This window comes from Glycine soja, chromosome 10 (genome assembly GCF_004193775.1).
Source record: "Glycine soja cultivar W05 chromosome 10, ASM419377v2, whole genome shotgun sequence".
NCBI classification, from domain to species: Eukaryota; Viridiplantae; Streptophyta; class Magnoliopsida; order Fabales; family Fabaceae; genus Glycine; species Glycine soja.
Genome location: NC_041011.1, coordinates 20,826,976 through 20,846,315, shown reverse-complemented (window position 1 = coordinate 20,846,315; position 19,340 = coordinate 20,826,976). Strand labels below are relative to the sequence as shown.

The 19,340-nt window shown below is 33.7% G+C and overlaps 1 protein-coding gene across 4 annotated transcripts; it reads left to right on the top strand.

Moving 5' to 3' along the window:
• Nucleotides 1–1,080: 1,080 nt before the first annotated feature.
• On the top strand, nucleotides 1,081–19,131 carry LOC114370581 (transcriptional corepressor LEUNIG_HOMOLOG-like). Of its 4 annotated transcripts, none has more exons than XM_028327979.1 (18): nucleotides 1,081–1,442; nucleotides 1,572–1,629; nucleotides 1,781–1,878; nucleotides 2,062–2,171; nucleotides 2,330–2,610; nucleotides 2,700–2,775; nucleotides 2,878–2,989; nucleotides 6,576–6,625; nucleotides 6,717–6,989; nucleotides 9,931–10,005; nucleotides 10,145–10,372; nucleotides 10,947–11,088; nucleotides 11,168–11,277; nucleotides 12,872–13,021; nucleotides 14,968–15,123; nucleotides 15,211–15,327; nucleotides 15,437–15,634; nucleotides 18,554–19,131. In XM_028327979.1, exons 2-18 carry the CDS (start codon nucleotides 1,598–1,600, stop codon nucleotides 18,695–18,697), a joined length of 2,352 nt encoding a protein of 783 aa, XP_028183780.1. In that variant the 5' UTR covers nucleotides 1,081–1,442; nucleotides 1,572–1,597; the 3' UTR covers nucleotides 18,698–19,131. The 4 variants fall into 4 exon arrangements, with proteins under 4 accessions (XP_028183780.1, XP_028183778.1, XP_028183779.1 ...); XM_028327977.1 differs by having other exon boundaries at nucleotides 10,941–11,088; XM_028327978.1 differs by having other exon boundaries at nucleotides 2,875–2,989.
• The last annotated feature ends 209 nt before the right edge of the window (nucleotides 19,132–19,340 follow it).

The following is a 19,340-nucleotide window of genomic DNA, read 5'->3' as shown; positions in this document are numbered from 1 at the left end:
AAAAAATACTTGTTGTAATCAAGTTTGATTAATGGAACCCTTTACCAGTTTGTAAAGGAGAACCATACATAACTCAAATTGAGTGAACCAGTATAAAATGAAGTATTATTACTGTTCTTTTATGGCTTGCCAAAGTATTTTAAATTTCATTATTGATACATTTTGTACACAAGATTTTCACTAATAATAAGTTTTATATCTCATTGGACGACAATCCACCTGTACTTGAGAACTTACCTTAGTCACTAAACGAGAGTTTTAGTAAACTGATTTAAAATACTTTGGCATTTATTGTATTTTATTTATATTTTGACTAATACACTATTCAATCCCATTCTAGTGTGATTTATCGTATTTCATAATAATCTCAAACAAATGTTTAAGGAAAAAAAGAAATTATAGAAATAAGGGTAACTAACTTGGATGTGTGAGAGTGGGAGAAAAAACACAAAGAAAATATGCCATATAGAAATTATTTTGGTTTTCCCCTTTTATTGGACTATTTTAATATATTTTAATTGTGTAATATCCATAATCCTCATATAAGATTCAGACAATTTTAAAGGGTAATTTAGTCCAAGTACATGTGTACACCAATTAGAGACAAATTAAATTAAATTTAAATTTGAAATTAAACCGATTAGATATTTTTGAAACTAAATAATGAACTAAAAATAATGCAATTAATTCGAACAAATTTTCTCCTTCAATTCAATTCAATTTGTAACCATTTCCCGAAATTCTCTTACTACAAAACAGTTTAAAACATTGTTTAAATTCCAAATGATAAGATCATGGATAAATTTTACATCCCTCCCGTTTTTTCTGTTATTAATTATGCTTTTTTTTTTCTTTGTTAAAATAGACAGTCTTATCAGATGAATCAAAACTTACGTAGCCGGCACGTGTCCACTTATGTTATCAACGGTCGATACGCGGTATCCAAAAGTCGCTCGATCTAGATTTTCTAAGCTGTATATTAATCAATACTCCAGTGCGGAGGCTCGGTACGCCCGAACCTCCATCTCAGCTTCGGTTTTTATTACCGAGTCTTAGCTTAGGAGCTCCATTCATTATTCAAACTCTTTCATCTATCACCATAACTCTCAACACAGTTGAAATGCTTGTTGGAACCAGTTCATAATAGTAGTACTTCAAAAAACTCAACTAGTCCTCACTGTCACTGCGTCACGAACCCTAATTCCCTTTCTTCTTCTCTTTTTGCTTTCGATCTTTCTCTCTTCTTCAATTCAGTGGCAGAGGTGGCTGAATTCACGTGATTTCCATGAGTGGCTCCGTTTTCCTTGAATCGGACACGGCGACTGTTCACGGTTCGCAGTTTCCGAAATTGAGCTTGATTCCTCGTCGGCGGTGATCGTCGGTGCATGCAGCCTCGGATTGGTAATGTGCGAGTTTGATCCATCTATTTGCGGCGTTTTGAGGTCGGTTTCTTCGCGATTCACGTGCATTCTGTTAGTTTTCAGTTTTTGTGATTCGGTTAATTTTTTCTTTGCTTGTTGTTTCGAGGCTCTGTTTAATTTGTTTGTTTGATGTATTGTGAAATTTGGCAGTTAATTTTGCTTCTGACCGGGAAATCATGGCGCAGAGTAATTGGGAAGCAGATAAGATGTGAGTGAAGTAGTTTATGTTTGATGGAGCCAATGGAATTGATTGATCCGTGTAACCGATTGCATTTAATGGTTATTGTTGTTTTATGAGTTTTTACTATTTTTTTGAGTTCTTACTATTTATATCGTGATTTCTTCGGTTTTGCTGCCAGGCTTGATGTTTATATTTATGATTATTTGGTGAAGAAAAAGTTGCACAACACTGCTAAAGCATTCATGACAGAAGGGAAGGTTTCTCCTGATCCAGTAGGTGAGAGATAATTGATGTGGCAGTTTAATGCTCTTAATTGCTTTTTCCTTTTCCTTATTTAGTTGTTTTTGGAATACCCCAATTCTAACGGTTTTGTGCCATGTTCGTGTACATCTACTGGGTGGGAGATTTTTGAGGTAGTTATACTTGCAACTGATTATAGTTAACACTCTGCAATTGCAGCAATTGATGCTCCTGGAGGTTTTCTTTTTGAGTGGTGGTCTGTTTTCTGGGATATTTTCATTGCGAGGACAAATGAGAAACATTCTGAGACTGCTGCAGCATATTTAGAGGTACCTCCCTTTTCTTCCTTTGGTTTTGGTACCAGATAGAAAATCATCCATGAGCCTTCACCTTATAGCTTAAACTTTCTAGGTCCTAATTGATATAGCTTATTGATAATATTTAGAACAGTTAGAGTAATTGTGTTCCCATTTTTGATGACTTACAGGCACAACAGATTAAAGCGAAAGAACAACAGCAACTGCAAATGCAGCAGTTGCAATTAATGCGTCAAGCTCAAATGCAAAGGAGGGATTCTAATCATCCTCCCCTTGGAGGTCCTGTAAATGCTATCACTACAGAAGGAGTGCTTGGGCAATCTACTGCCAGTGCTTTGGCCGCAAAAATGTATGAGGAGCGGATGAAGCACTCTAACCCCATGGATACAGAGACATCCCAACCACTTTTAGATGCTAGAATGGCTCTTTTGAAATCAACAAATCATCCTGGGTAATATCATTGGTAACTTTTATTTAATTTAACTTGAAAAATTGTAATCTTGTTCATGTTTATAAATTTTGTGCCTTTTTCCCAAACAGTCAGATGGTTCAAGGAAATTCAGGAAGTGTGACGGCAGCTTTGCAGCAAATCCAGACTCGAACTCAGCAAACACCTGTACGTGCTACTGCTCAGTCTTCATCTGCATTCACTTCCTTCTTTCCTTCATTTCTTCTCCATATAGATTATGATGCTGATTTCTATTTTTTTCTTCAGCAGGATATCAAACCTGAAGTCAACATGGGTACCATGCAGAGATCCTTGCCTATGGATCCTTCATCAATTTATGGGCAGGGAGGAATGCAGTCTAAGCCTGGAATTGTAAATGCAGGTGTAAAATCAGTACAGGAGAAAAAACAATTTAAAGATGAGATGAATTTAAAATAAATTTGAATTTCCACCATTTTATATCATGTAAAACAGGCAAAACATGGTACCTCTTGAAAATAATTGTATTTCACTAGGAAGTAGGAATGATTGATTACAAGGCAAGCGTATTAATAGGGATTTAGGTAAATAGTTGTAAACTAATTTAGGTCTAACAATCAGGGGAGATATTCTCCTTTAATTGGCGGCGAACTTAAAAAAGAAAGAATATATATGAGATCCTAAAAAGGATATTCTCCTAGCTGTATTAAGCAGATATCATATGATTCTGTTTTTTTATTTGGTACATAGATGATTCTGTTTAATGCTGGAAATTTGGAATAAATCTCCCAAAATCTGGAAATCTGGAATAAATCTCCTTAAATAAAAATCCTGTTACTGACACTCCCCCTCAAGCTGGGTGATAAATGTCTATCATACCCAGATTGGATCTGATGTTTTCATTAGTGGGCCTTGGAAGTGCTTTGGTCAAAATGTATGCAGTTTGGATGCATGAGGGTACATGATCAAAACTGATGACTCCATGGTCAATCTCCTTTTTTTATGAAATGTTGGTCAATTTCCATATGTTTAGTTATGTCACTATGAACTGGGTTCTTGGCGATTCTTATGGAAGCTTTATTATCACAAAAGAACTCTCATAGTGTAGTTTGTAGAAATATTGAGTTCTTCAGGCATCCTTTGTAGCTAAGTTCCTTCGCAAATCTCATGTGTCTTTGACCTAAATTCGGCTTCAGCACTACTTGCTACCACAGATTGTTTCTTACTTCTCCATTTGACCATATTTCCCCCACACAAATGAATAATAACTGGTAGTTGGCTTTCGTCTAGTGCCCAATCTGCATCTGTGAATACTTCAATGCCTCTGTTCGAATTCTTTTTGAAATAAATTCCACTACCTGGAGTTCCTTTTAGTTACTGTAGGATTCTATTGATAGCCTTCATATGAAATTCACTGGCGTCTGTCATGTAACGAGTTGCCATGCCCACAGCAAACATAATGGCAGGTCTAGTATGAATTAGGTTAATTAATTTTCTGATTAGTCTATGGTACCTCACTTTGTTAGTTGGAGGACTCCTCTTTTGCGCCACCTTTCTTGACTGATTTCGTTGGAGTGTTAGCTGCTTTACATCCAAACATCTTAATTTCTTGCAATAGGTCTAACATATACTTCGCTTGAGATACAAGGATCCCATCTTTTTTCCAAGCTACTTCCATTCCTAGAAAGTACATGAGCGGTCCTAGGATTTTAAACTCAAACTCTCTTGCTAAGAGTCTTTTGAGATGGTTTATTATTATTATTATTGGTATTGGAACAAAGAAAAACAACAAGCCCAACAAAAAATTAAGAATTAGCATTTTTGCTTAATCTTGGGGTCAGAAATATGGTATTCTAAGAAGTTGTACTGCTCTGTGGTTAAATTGGGATTTGATCCCCTGCTTTTGCCTCTACCTTCTCTATTCTTGGCCTCTTATGCCACCTCCCATTTGTTTCCCAATCAGCCCCTAAATTATAAACAAGGTCAACTTCCCATCTGAAGAGTGTTTGACAAACATAGGGTGGTCCATTTGACATTGTATGAACCCATCTTTTTTTGATAACTCTAGTCAATCTATCAAACAAAGCTCAGGGAGATTGCTTGAGACATGTAAGGACTTACGAAGCTTTCACACCTTGCCTAAAGTTTCGGATGATTCAAGCCCTAGTGAAATTTTCATCTAGACTTCCTCCTCTAATTCACCATTGAGAAAGGAGGTCTTAATGTCTAGTTGGTAAAGCGGCCAATTCAGATTTTCAGCCAAAGATAGGAGCATGACTGTACTGAGTTAAGTTTGGTTACTGGTGCCTCTTGAATATTTCTAGGTATTTGGATGCAGTTAAGAGAGGTAACACAAGTTTTGTAGCCCTCTGAATTGTGATAGTTTTTCATAAGACGCATTTTCCAATAGGGTGCTGAGTGCAAGATCTCACCCCCTTCCTCAAGGCAACGGACATATCAAGATCAATCAGTTTTGATTAGAAGGACCAACCTGGGTGTGTTTCAAGAAGCTCTATAACTTTGCTTTGGAGTTGTGTCAAATTCTAACTCCTCCTGAGTTTTTTGTCTCCTTGAGTAAACGTGAAGTTTTTTTTTTATTGTGCATTAGGATTCTCTTGTGCACTAGGAGAATCTAAATCTGGTTCACTTGGTTCAGCCATTTGGATTTCAGCTAGAGCAGTAGGTGCTACTGGATTATTGGTAGGTGGTGCTGCTGGTTCAGTGGTAGGTGCTGAGTTAATCTTGATTGTCTCCATCTCTCCAATTTCCAAAAGTTGGGATTCTTCTTGTGCTATTGTTTTTCTTCCCCTGAATTGAAACTTTGGGATAATAGGGCTGGTTTTCAAAGAATATCACATCCATTGTGTGATAGAATTTCCTGGTTGAAGGTGAATAGCATTCTTTTTGGTGTGGTGAATACCCTAGAAAGGTGCCTTTTATGTATTTGGGATCCAATTTGCTGCAGTGAGGCTGGTGATATGTATAAAGGTTGAACATTCAAACACTGTAGGAGGGATTGAAGTGAAAACCTGGGTGGTTGGTAGAAAACACAACTTCCAAAAATTGGGATGGCACATTGCTGTCCAACATGAGTGATCAAACAGGCCTGTATTTTCCTAGCACTACAAAACAGAATAATCTTCAATGCTGGAAATCTGGAATAAATAAATCTCCTAAAATAAAGATCCTGTCACCAACTGTACTATTGCTTCAAATGCTCGAGTTAACCCAAAGACTCTTACAAGTTTGCGAGTCTAGGTAGTAGGTAGAAAAAATGAGTTAACTAGTTGTCAGCCTCTTTTTTGGTTAAACGTGGGTGAACTCGTTAAACTGCTGTAAACTCGCATTAACTCTCGAGTCAGGAAGTGAGTTAATGAGTTTGATATCAAATTTAATTTTTGGCCCCCAATGACCTTACAGTAACAGTGTTTTATGTTGTTCATGCTGTTTTGAAGCCAACGTAAATGTCACATATTACTAGGGCTCAAATGAATTGAAGAAATTAACTCTTTTTTGAAATGTTTTCACTAAAGGAAGTAATGTTTTTATAAATTTATGTATGATTTGGCCTTTTGTGTATTTTTGATATTATTTAGTACTAATATACTATCACACTATATTATTGTGATTTGCTACTTTGATCTATTATGAAATTTGAAATGCTGAATAATTGTTGTGTTAAGAGTATTATGTTATTCATATATGTCATTAGTAGGTTTTTTTAATATTTGGTGAACTCGTAATCTTACGAGTTTGAGTTGAATCTACGGAAGCTCCACCAATTTACCTAGACATTTTAAGTTTGATAATCTTGTATGGTAGTTTAGTTTATTATGCTTTTCACAATTTGGGGTTAATGCATTGGCTTGTTTTACATCTTCAAGATCATTTTCTTATATTAAGTTTTGTGGGCTTCACATAATTAATATGCATTTTCTTTGGCAATCATATTGCTTGGTTTCAATATTCTCTTTCTTCTCCCTTTTCAGGATTGAATCCGGGAGTTGGTAGTCTCACATTGAAAGGATGGCCTTTAACTGTAAGTTCAGCTACGAGCCTTGAATTCACTTTTTATTTAGATATCTAGCTGTATATCTGATCCACTTTAAATGAATTGTAATATGATTTAGGGCATTGATCAAATTCGTCCTGGTTTTGGAGCACCAGTTCAGAAGCCTCTCCTTCAGAGTGCAAATCAGTTTCAGCTTTTGCCACAGCAACAACAACAACAGCTCCTCGCACAGGTTCAGGCACAAGGAAATATTGGCAATTCACCAGTTTATGGAGATATGGATCCACAACGGTTAAGGGGATTAGCTAGGGGAAGTTTGAATGCTAAAGACGGTCAATCAATTGCAAATGATGGATCAATAGGCTCTCCAATGCAATCTACTTCATCTAAGGTAACATTTATTTTATATTCATGACTTCATGTTACACGAATGTGATAAAGCTAGAACAATTTACATGATTTAAATCAACGAGTGTACTTTATGCTTATGTTGTCTTGAGCATTAAAAGGTCTTGCTGTGTTTATGGATGATCTGTAGGTTATGTCTTCATATGCATCTAATCAACTATCCACCCAATTGATTAGATTATATTACTTCTTCATGAGATTGTCTTTTCTACTCTCCCCTAAAGAATGATACTTGTCACTCTTTATGTTAAATGATGTTTAAGCACGTGCATTAAAGTACAAGGTGTTTGGTGGAGAATGTAGAACTGATCCTAGTTTCTGTCTTTTTGATATGCTCTAGCCCAGTGTTGTCAATAGCAGATCGCGGAAAAACGCGAAAAGCTGAAAATCCGCTATAGAATATAGCGGATAGCGTCGCAGCCAAATAGCAGAAGTCACATAGCGGTTGAAATAGAATATATATATAACAATTAAATATGTATAAAAAAAAGGATGCTATATGCAAATAAAAATAAGCTGGACAAACATTAACATAATATTATCTCAAAAGTTAAATTGTTCAAGACAAAATATGTTCAAGCTCCTCTGCCCCTTCCCCAATATAATAAAAAAAGGCTAAAAACAGCTAAAAGCTAATTAGCTAAACAAGTCCTAGTGAAGCACATAATCAAAATAAGCTAAAAGCTAATTAGCTAAACAAGTCCCAATAAGGCATATAATCAAAAAAGCTAAAAGCATCAAGAAAACATGGACGGAGAAGGGGGAGTATTAAACAAAAGAAAGAAAAAAAGTTGTTACCTGTAAAAAAACAAAGGCACTGGACGAAGAAGGCTGGAAAGTTTTGGTAGGGAAGGGTTTACGTGGTGAGTGGAGACTAAGAATCAGAGGAGAGAAGGGTTGAAGGGTTTACATTGTGACTAAGAATCAGAGGAAAGGGTTTACATGGTGACTATAAAATGATCCTAGAAACTGAAAAGTTGCATGAAGTAGAAGTAGAAATGCTAAGAGGTTCTAGAATGGTCTGAAAAACTGAAAAGTTGCATGAAGTAAAAAGAATAGAGTAAAATGCTACTGTTGGGCCTATTAGAAGAAAACCCAAGTCCATAAGTAAAAAGTAAAAAGAATAGAGTAAAAACATAAAATTTGACTCTAATGTTTTATAAACCAATAGAGTCAAATTTTAAAAACCCACGTGACTATTGCATGTGAGTTTTAACAAAGCCCCAAACAACTTTGAAGACGCGACCTAAATTCGCAGTTCTCTCTTGACTGTTAAACTTTTGGCAAGCATACCAATGTCGTCGCAGGTTACAAATTTTATAAAAGAGATCATCTCCACAGGATCTTGAGTTACTCAGTTTCTCCGGATAAAAGTAAACAGTTCAATAGTTATGTACAATAGATTTAATCGAAATTTCATGGATTTAACGGAATAACGGTAAATAGTGGAAATAACATAAACGCCGTAAATACGTGAAACTACGAAAACAAATAAAATGGATTTAATTAATTTAAGAGAAGTGTAGGATTGGATTTCATTGTTCATATCTTCAGTATCTAAATAAGATTAATACATATGATCATTTTCTAACATCTATGATGCACACGTTAGATCACCCCGAATCGATCCTTCGCATTCGAGAATCCTAAGAATATTTATCGAATATTGATTCCTCGCATATGAAATAACTATTCCAGCATTACAATCATAATCTTGTGTTATTCGCAATCAAAACGTTATGCTCTATTCCTAACAACGTAACGTAAAGAGTGAATTCATTCAGTTCAAATTCTAATAGTACTTTCTTGTCAAACATAAAATTCGATTTCATGAAACTAGTGATCAAATAAAATCAAGCATTGCGAGCAGAATGAAATCACCAATAATGAGTAGAAAAAATTCATATATATAAAATATCAAAATAGATACCTTAGGGTACGAAGATTACATCCAATCCTGCGGAGAAACTAGCTGCTCTTGGTATGGAACACAAGATCAACAGAAGAAATGATGAAGGATGTGATCCACGATCACTTTCATGTCGATCTTTGCAGCTCCAGCTCCACTTTTTCTCTCTTCTCTCTCCTTGTTTGCGCTATTCTCTCTGGTTTTTCTGCTTCCTTTTTTCCTCTGCTGCATGGTTTTTATCTTTTTGATCCAGAAGGTGCCAGAGCAACTCGCCCAGGTGAGTTGCTTCCTTCATGCTGATGTTATGTCACTCGCCCAGGCGAGTTGATAACTTCTTGTTGAAGGAATGTCACTAGCTCAGGCGAGTGATGGCTAGCCCAGGTGAGTTCACCCTGAATCTCTTCATAATGACCCTCAACACTCTTCATCTTGGCTCTATTTCTGGTTCCAACAAATAACCATCAAAACATAAGAAATGCATGGATGAATCTTCCATATTTAAACAAAAACATTTATAAATGTACAATATATAAAACAACTAGAATAAAGGAAAGTTTATGAGAAAACAATTATAATCAAAAGATAAGTGTTATCATTCTAATTCCAAAAATAACTAAAATATGACACTTATCACTGACATGGTTTCCATTCTTTGGGAATGATGAATCAATGAACCCTAAACGCAATAGCCGTGGTGCAATTTCTCTCCAGAGTCCAGATTCAACCTTGTCGGAAATCGACGATGCAACAGCCATGGCGCAATTTCTCTTCAAAGTCCAGATTCAACCTTGTCGGAAACCGACGACACAACAGCCGCGACCCAATGAGATTCCGTGACGTGTAAGGCGCCCGCAATTGCGATGAGATTCAACCTTGTTACGATCACAATATTTTAGCTTGTTACTCCACCTTACAGAAAATTTTGTTGATAAAAGTTTGATATAAGATCCATTTTGGCTTTATAACAATTCATTTCTTCTTTGTTAATATGATTATTTTGTATTTTTTTATGCAGATCAACATGCCACAGATCCAACAATCCACCTCCCATCAACAACAGGATCCTTTGCATCCACAACAATTGGTGCAGGTATTGCTTTTATGTTTAATTAAGATGATATCAATTTTAGATACTTTTACTTTTTCCTTTTGCCAAAGTTATGTAGGCTGGCAGTTTTTCTTTAAATGCTTCTCTTGCATGTAATGATCATTTGCCAACTATGTTTTAGAATAACCGGAAAAGGAAGGGGCCTACATCTTCAGGACCGGCCAACAGTACTGGTACCGGAAATACACTTGGCCCTTCTAATTCTCAGCCATCAACTCCATCAACTCATACTCCTGGTGATGGAGTTGCTATGGCGGGTAACTTGCAGAATGTTGCTGGTATATCCAAAGGTTTGATCATGTATGGTACTGATGGAGTGGGCGGTCTTGCATCTTCGACAAATCAGCTGGTAAATCAAATTGATAATTTTATAATTTGTATTACGTGAGAAACATGTAATCTACTTGCATACTTTGCTTCCAAATAAATCATTTGTTGTGAAAAAACAATATAGTACTGATTTTTATACTAATTATTAAAGTGCCCTTATGAGACTACAGGTATTGTTCCAATTTTGGCTAATGTTTGTTACTCAGAATATTTCTTAGTATGTTAGAACAGATTGAGAATGCTTCATAGTTGATGGTAAAGATACTTGAATTATATTATAGTTATGTTATTTACTAACTCCCAAGTCTCCTATGATTCCCATATGGTGGATTTTGAAGCAGATATTTATTGTGTATGCTGCAGTTGCTATCATTCATTCTCAGCCTCAGGACATGAATTATAATAAATATATTACTATTTTTTTGGTAAATGTGTGATATTCTTGATTTGCCAATGAATACAAGACTTAAAAACTTCTGCATTGTATCATTAGATTTTTTTTTTTACTGCCCTATATCATCTACTGAATCTTCTTAAGTTACAGATGATAATTAGTTCTTGAATGTTGATAATTTATATCCTTTTAGTTGCAGGATGACATGGAACATTTTGGAGATGTTGGCTCCTTAGAGGATAATGTGGAATCATTTCTCTCACAGGATGATGGTGATGGAAGGGACTTGTTTGGCACATTGAAACGGAACCCTTCTGAGCATGCTACGGATGCTTCAAAAGGTAATCTAATGTTCTTATGGATCTTTAAATTTTTATCATTCCATTTACCAGGTTGCTGGTTATATTGCTTCCATTTCAGGCTTTTCCTTCAGTGAAGTTGGTTCTATACGCAAAAGCAACAGCAAAGTTGTTTGCTGTCATTTCTCTTCAGATGGGAAATTATTAGCTAGTGCTGGACATGACAAGAAGGTAGAATGGATTTCGTTCTTTAACTTGACAGCTTTAAAGAAGATAGAAACTAGTTATAAATAGAACCAATTATATATCTGCTTGTGAAATGTAAATTAAATATCTTCCTTCTTTCCCTTATTAAAAGTTAACAAAATTAATTATGTATTTTAAATAATTAGATGCATTTCAAAACACACAAATAAGCTGAAGTCAGTGATTCCATATTGATGTGAATATGTGATAACTGCTTGCTCCTATTAGGCATTCATTCATCCTTGTCATTTTTATTATTTTCTTTCTTCATGTTTTGCCTTGATACATGGCTTGTTTGCTTAAACTGATTAGCTCGTACCTCACGTGAAATCTTATATAAGGGACATACCATGACATTATAGTAGGCATGGTGTCCCTTTCCATATGTAAAAAACACAATCTTTACTCTTCTCATCATCATATAACTGTTGGGACAAGAGCAGGCATTAATCAGTTAAGACTGAATAACACCCTTCGATTAAGTTGTAAGCAAAAGATGAAAAGCCTAAGTATCCATGTGTCTTTCCTTTGTTTGGTCCCATATACTGAATGTCAAGAATCAATTCTGAAAGCATAAGCATCCTCTAATGCAATACATTCTTCCTTATGCTGTAATTAGACATTTATTTAGAAGAATAGGGTGGGTAATGATCGAATTCTCAACCATTTAGTTATATGGCCATTTTTATCATATTGAACATTGAGTAATGGTTGTTTTAATACTGAACATTGAGCATCTATTAGCTGACTATTACTCCTTCTGAGTTGAATAAATAAGTCTGTCTCAAGAAAACCTTGAAAAAACAATTTTAAGTTTTGTTTTGTTTTTTATGCACAGGTTTCTATATAATTAAAATGGGTGCCTCTTAATAAGATCCTATATTCAATGAGAGAAGATAGCTTTATGCATTTGTGGTCTTCTTATTCCGGGGGTTCTCCAGGTTTAAATCCACAATGAGAAAGATTTTGATAAAGAAAAATAAAGAGAAATAATATATACCCAATTGATTTGGTGAACGGATCATATTGTTGGCTGGATTAATAATTTATTTAGATAAAGAATCTGGCCATTTGACCACATTGACAGAATGTTCATGCTAACTAATTCCATCAATATCTGATAATTTCCTTTTTACTAAAACTGTTCTATACCAAAAATAATGGCCTTTGTAAATTGTTTTTATTGATTAGGATGAAAATATTTATAGGAAGTTTAATAAGTTTGTTTGTCCTTGCAAATATAGCAAATTTTAATCTTAGAATGGTTTGTTTGTCGCTAGACATGTCACTTCACATGATCTCAGAATGGTTACTGATGTGGCATGTCTAGATACATGCCACATCACCATTAAATAATGATAGCAACCGTTTAAAATAATTAAATTTATGAGGATCAAAACCTACAAAATTGTTTTTAAGGACTAAGACCCACGTTTACCATAATAAACTAAAAACATATTTAAAACCTTTATAGAATTTTACACATAACGTTGAGTGTGTGATACATCCTTCCCTCCATTGTGAACTGACCCTTATTTGTGTTAAAGATATGGATGCTCATTCTATTGCTTGTTATTAGGTTGTTCTGTGGAATATGGAGACATTGCAAACAGAAAGCACTCCGGAGGAACACAGTCTTATTATTACTGATGTTCGCTTCAGACCAAATTCAACTCAGCTGGCAACATCTTCATTTGATACAACTGTGCGGCTGTGGGATGCTGCAGATGTAAATTCCTTTTCACTTGTTATTCTCTTTTGATTGTTAGTGCAGACCTTTCCTTGTCTGTCCTTGGTATGAGACTAACATCTGCTTTCTATTAAGTAATGCCCCTCTCTATGGGGATTATAATCTTTGTTACTTTTAGAAACTATATTATGTCTAGGTTCAGTGCATTCTGCATTGTGAAAATTTAGTAATATAGTAATTTGGAAAAATGAAAGAACCCACTTACTCCACAAAATAAGTGTAAGTCTTGAATATTTACTTTGATTAATAGTTTTTTTTAAAGATAGAATGTGAATATTTTGATATTATCTTGATCACACATACCAAGTTTTAGATAAATTAAACATTCATAGGTATCTAATCTTATAACCAACATTTACTTATATTTTATGTTTAGATGGTAAAGTATCCCTTCAAATGAAGTTAATTGATAAAGCATCGACAAGTTTTTAACTTTTATTTGAAGTTTGTTACACTTGATCCACTTAAAACTCAACCCAATAATTTGGTTTATCCAATTCAGTTTCCATAAAATGTTCTTAAAAGTGGAAGTTTAATAATATTCTTGGAATAAGTAGATCCCCTCGCTTGTGATAATTATCTGATATCTATATATTGCATTCATTATGTAATTTTATTAGGGCTAAAATATATTTGTGATCCCTAATAAATATCCGAATTGTGTTTGCTTCCTAAAAAAAATTTTCTTCATTTTTGCTTTCTGATAAAACAAAACATTTTGTTTTTGGTCCTTGATACTTTTTTTTAGTCCTTGATAAATTAGCAAATTTTATGTTTGCTCCTTCATAAATTGTTTTCATTTGTTATTAGTGCCTTTGAAAATGACTAATAACAAATGAAAAAAGAATTATCAGGGAGCAAACGCTAAATTCACTAATTTATCAAGGACTAAAAAAAAGTGTCAAGGACCAAAAACAGAATTGTTGTTTATTAGGGACTCAATGAAAAGAAAAAATTTATCAAGGAGCAAACACAAAATTTGGGTATTTATTAGGGATTGAAAATATATTTTAGCCTTTTAATAATTAAGTCCATAGTGTAATTGAGACAGTTTTCAACATATGTTCTCTATTCTCAGTCTCTTTCTCAACAGTTACTAACACATGATATCATTTTATGTCATGGAAAGGGTTGTTTATTTTCAGGTTGCTTAGTCAACAAATAAAAAAGATTGCATTCGTCTTGATTGTAATTATTTGTCTATGTTGGCCTACCTCCAACAGATTCATAGCAAAATGTAATTCATTAGTTCTTGTGTCCAAAATTATGGACCTTGATCCTATTTATCCGTAGTTAAACTATTAGAATATTTTGCACATTTATAAATAGGTAGTTGATTGTAATTATGGTGACTACTAAAATTGGTTAGTGATTAGCTTGTTGGTTGATTCTAATTATACTGTACATAACTATATGTGTGCAAGCCAAAATGCATAATGCCTGCTAGAACAAGCAACTAGGCGAATTACCAAGATGGGTTATAGGCTCTAATATCATATTAGATTTCATCTTAAAATCAATTAGTATTAAGTTAAGTTGTTCAACAAATATATAAGTTGCATGTCAAAAATTGAGGTAGGCGATGTGGGACCTTCCAACAACAGCTGTCACAAAAACCTTTGTTTCTTGACCAATGATTAGTAAACTTGGAAATTTGGTAATAGAGAAGCCCTGGTATTTTTGGAAAGTTATATTTTGGAAGTTGGAGCTCTTTGGCCTTTAGATTGATGGCTTAGTCATGTGGTTGCCACTTTTCCAAAAGATTGAAGTTTGAACTCCTGGTCCAAAATAAGAATTAAGCACTTAGTAGGATCTGGTTTGATTATTGTTGTTGTTGTATGTTGGGATGTCCTTTGGAAATTTTAATTTTTGCCCCATGGTTTATTAAATATATTGCGACTTACCTTTGACTATTACTTTTGCAGCCAACCTTCCCTTTACATACATATAGTGGTCATACTTCACATGTGGTGTCCCTTGATTTCCACCCAAAGAAAACTGAACTTTTCTGTTCTTGTGACAATAACAATGAGATTCGCTTCTGGAGTATTAGTCAATATTCTTCCACTCGTGTTTTTAAGGTCACTTACAAAATTTACTTTATTTACCAAGATATTATGAAATTAGGCTTATTCTCTATTCTGAACCGTATTAAATTAATCAAGCAGGGAGGATCTACACAGGTGAGGTTTCAGCCAAGGCTTGGTCACCTTCTGGCCGCAGCAAGTGGCAGTGTTGTGTCTCTCTTTGATGTTGAGACTGACAGGCAGATGCACACGTTACAGGTGCAAACAAGGGCACCCAACTAAAGAAATCAAAAGAAAATAATAATTTTTGTTCCCTATTTTTTTCATTATAATATCTTGTTATAATTATAATTTGATGTATTTCTAGGGACACTCTGCCGAGGTACACTGTGTCTGTTGGGATACAAATGGAGATTACTTAGCATCTGTGAGTCAAGAATCTGTCAAAGTGTGGTCACTTGCCTCTGGGGAGTGCATTCATGAACTTAATTCTAGTGGAAACATGTTTCATTCTTGTGTTTTTCACCCTAGCTACTCCACTCTTTTGGTTATTGGAGGATACCAGGTATATTTGTGCATATCAAGCTATGTTGTACTTGTATGTTATACTTATACCTTTTCGCTCTTTTTATTGTTTCATTTGCTTTAAAATATATATATATATAAATATATATATATATATATATATATATATATATATATATATATATATATATATATATATATATATATGTTTGTTTTCTGAAGAAACTCTTAGGTAGACATAAACTAACACATCATTCTTAGGTACAATCAATATGAATTTCACAACTGATAAAATAAAATAAATCAAAAATCAGAATGTCAAGTAAAATTAAATTTAATTTTTTTCTGTTTTTTTTCTAATCTTCTTCCAGATTTTCTGCTAAATTAAAGATACATATTATGAGCGAAATTTCTTAAATAACAAAGTGAAACCTACAAATTTTTTTTCTTTATGATAAATTTTTACCAATATAAAAATATGCAAAAAATATTTTATAAAATATATTAGTAATATTTTCTTTTTTATAATAAGAAAAAGTTTAATCAAGTACTCAAACAAAATTATAAAAGAATACATAATTTAAATCATAGAAACAATTAAACACCTAATTTAAATAAATTAATAATAATAACAATAAATTGAAATAAAACTTTCTTTAAAATTATTTTGTTAATATATAATATTAATGTTTTCTATTAATGTTGAAGGTAAGTCAAAAAAATTTCGTAGAAATTTGATTTTATGAAGTGCATGAGATGCAGAAACGGATTAAAAAAATATGTATGTACAGCAGCAGGTTCAAAAAAGTGGATTGAGGCTTTATTCTATGAGAGTTCCATAGAATTGACTCGTAGACTCAACTCGTAAACTCGTAAGAGTTCACTTCATATAAAAATACTAACAAAATATCTATAAATAACATAACAATTAAACATTTCAACAATATAATAAAACAAAATAGTAAATCATAAATTTCACAATACTTAAATAACCAAGTCTAGTAATGCATCACTACTAGCATAACTTACAGATGTTATAATAGTGGTAGTGGTAGATCATTTCCATCGAGAGTTTGATGTTATTAGAGAACAAGGATTTGATGTTAGTAAAGGTGATAATTTTTTCATTCGGGAATAACACACTAAATGAAGGTATGTTGAACACTAGATAGACAGAAAACAACAACCCAAAATTTGTTTAAAATCAACGTGTTTTGTTTGAATTAAAAATTTATTATTTAAAATAAAATACTCTACAATTTTACCCCACCAAAATATATTATTTTGAAATTTAAATTACATTTTCTAAATTTGACTTATAGTCCTTTATATATTTCAATTTCAATGCAATTTAGCAAAAAATCAGGAAGATTAGAAAAAAAAAACAAAAAAATCAAATTGAATTTTACCTGACATTATAATTTATTTTATTTTATTTTATTAGTTGTAAAATTCTTATTGGTTGTCCCTAATAATGATGTGTTAGGTTTGTGTCTACCTAAGAGTTTCTCTTGTTTTCTTTACAACAAGCTTTGTGTGCTTACTATTTTTTATTTTTTTTGGGGTTATCAAGCTGTGAGAACTAAATTGAAGGGCATTATACTTTGTTAAGTTTGTGAAAGAAGAGGATATATGATAGAAACTGGACCACATCACTAAAGAAAATGTGTTTTGGAGATAAGAAAATGTCCACAATTATGGCAGTTTTTCCAACAACTTTGATGTCTTGCTGCCGAGTTTTCTTAAAAAACAGTCTTTTTCGTGGAGCATTTTTTAAATACCTAAAAATCTTGTAAATTGCCTCAAGGTGTTCTTCATGTGGTGAGTGCACGAATTGACTCACTAAACTTACTGCAAAGTATCAATTACCTCCTTTGTCTTCACTTCCAAGTTTTATGTTAGGATCTATAGGAGTTTCAGTTGGCCAACCCATCATCCGAGTGTCTTTGGGAAGATCCAAAATATACTTTGTTTGTGACACAACAGTTCCTTTCTTTGATCTTGCAACCTTCATCCCAAAAAAATATTTTAAGGACCCGAGGTCTTTAATCTCAAACTCAGTTGCTAGAGAAGCTTTCAACTTATTTATTTCATTGAAATCATCTCCAGTAATCTCCAAATGAATGTCTCACAAACATTGTATGGTCACTTTGACATTGATACCCTTGCTTGTTAACAAACATTGTATAGCCCATAACCAGAGGTCCCTGAATCAACACTAATACCATGTAATTTTAGGAGAAGAAACTGATCTTTAGTTTTTTCTACATTAATGACAATTACACGAGGGATTTATATAAATCACCGTGATTGCAAAATAAATGCAAAGATAGAAAAATGAGGAGAATCAACTCAGATCTGCATCATCTTATCTTGATATTAACCAACTAAATCTTTAGACTAAAGGAGAATAGAATCAAATCAGATTTGGTTTTTAACTACCTAAATCTTCTAGGATCCTTATTTTAAATTTAAATTTACACACAGCTGTCAACACATGCCATTGCACCTTATGGCACCGCCATGGCGGACCTCCCTTCTCAAATTGCCGCCATGGTGGTGCCTTGGCCGCTGTTTAACAACACTGGACATGACTGGATAAATAACTGTACAGTGATATTGACGATAAACTGGAACGAACAAGGAAATTCTGGTTAGAGGCCTGATCGTACATAAAGTGGAAACAGAAAAGATAAGGAAAGTATGATTGCAACAGGTGGGTAGAGTGTAACTCTAGAATCCGGAGAGGACTAAAGCAACATTATCGAATTAATACATAGGATTAAAGTTAGTTTTGATCTGGTTTTGTATTTGGATGCTCCATAAAAAGGCATCCTCTATTTTCTAATACTTAATTTGAGACAACTTGTTAAATACATTGGTGGACTTGTTGGAACATGTTTTGTAATATATCATTGATTGAAAGCATGTTTTCATTTGATTCATTCACGCTGTGCAGTCATTGGAACTATGGAACATGGCTGAGAATAAATGTATGACAATTCCAGCTCACGAGTGTGTGATATCTGCTCTAGCACAGTCACCACTTACAGGAATGGTTGCTTCGGCCAGTCATGACAAATCTGTAAAGATTTGGAAATAGAATTGATTTTGTGGTTCAAACAACCGTATCATATATGCTACCTGTTACATTGTCAGGTATAACAACAGGTAAAGCAGGATTGAAGAAAGTACAAAGATGATGTGAGAAGAATCTCCCACGAGTGATGTATCCACCATCCTCTCCCTATTTCTCCTTCGTCATCTACTATGATAAGGGGCTTAGTTCATTTTCTTTGTTCCTGTTAGTTTGACTAATCCTTTTGTTTATTTTTCTACTAAAAAATTTAAATTATTGCTTGGTTGTTTGCCAGATGTTGTGCAAATGAGGGTTGTCATTGTTATTATTAGCCCCTTTTCTTTTAATATCCAAAATGTATGTTGTACAAGTTTTCATTGTCTTTTTTACTAATTAACAGATGACACCAATTAATTAGTAATGAATATATAAATTGATGATATTAACTGGTTGGAGAAGTCCTAGATAATCTTTAACTCTTCTGTTGGATGTTGTAAACCCTTGTTTGCAGGAGTGTATGATGGATTCACTGAGCACATAATAGACTAGCTTTAGTTCTCTAACTTTTTTTTTTTTTTTTTTTTTTTTTTTTTTTTTTTTTTCTGTGTTGAGATCTTTGATGAGTATATGATGAAATTTAATCATTCTAATTTGCACTTATTTCTTT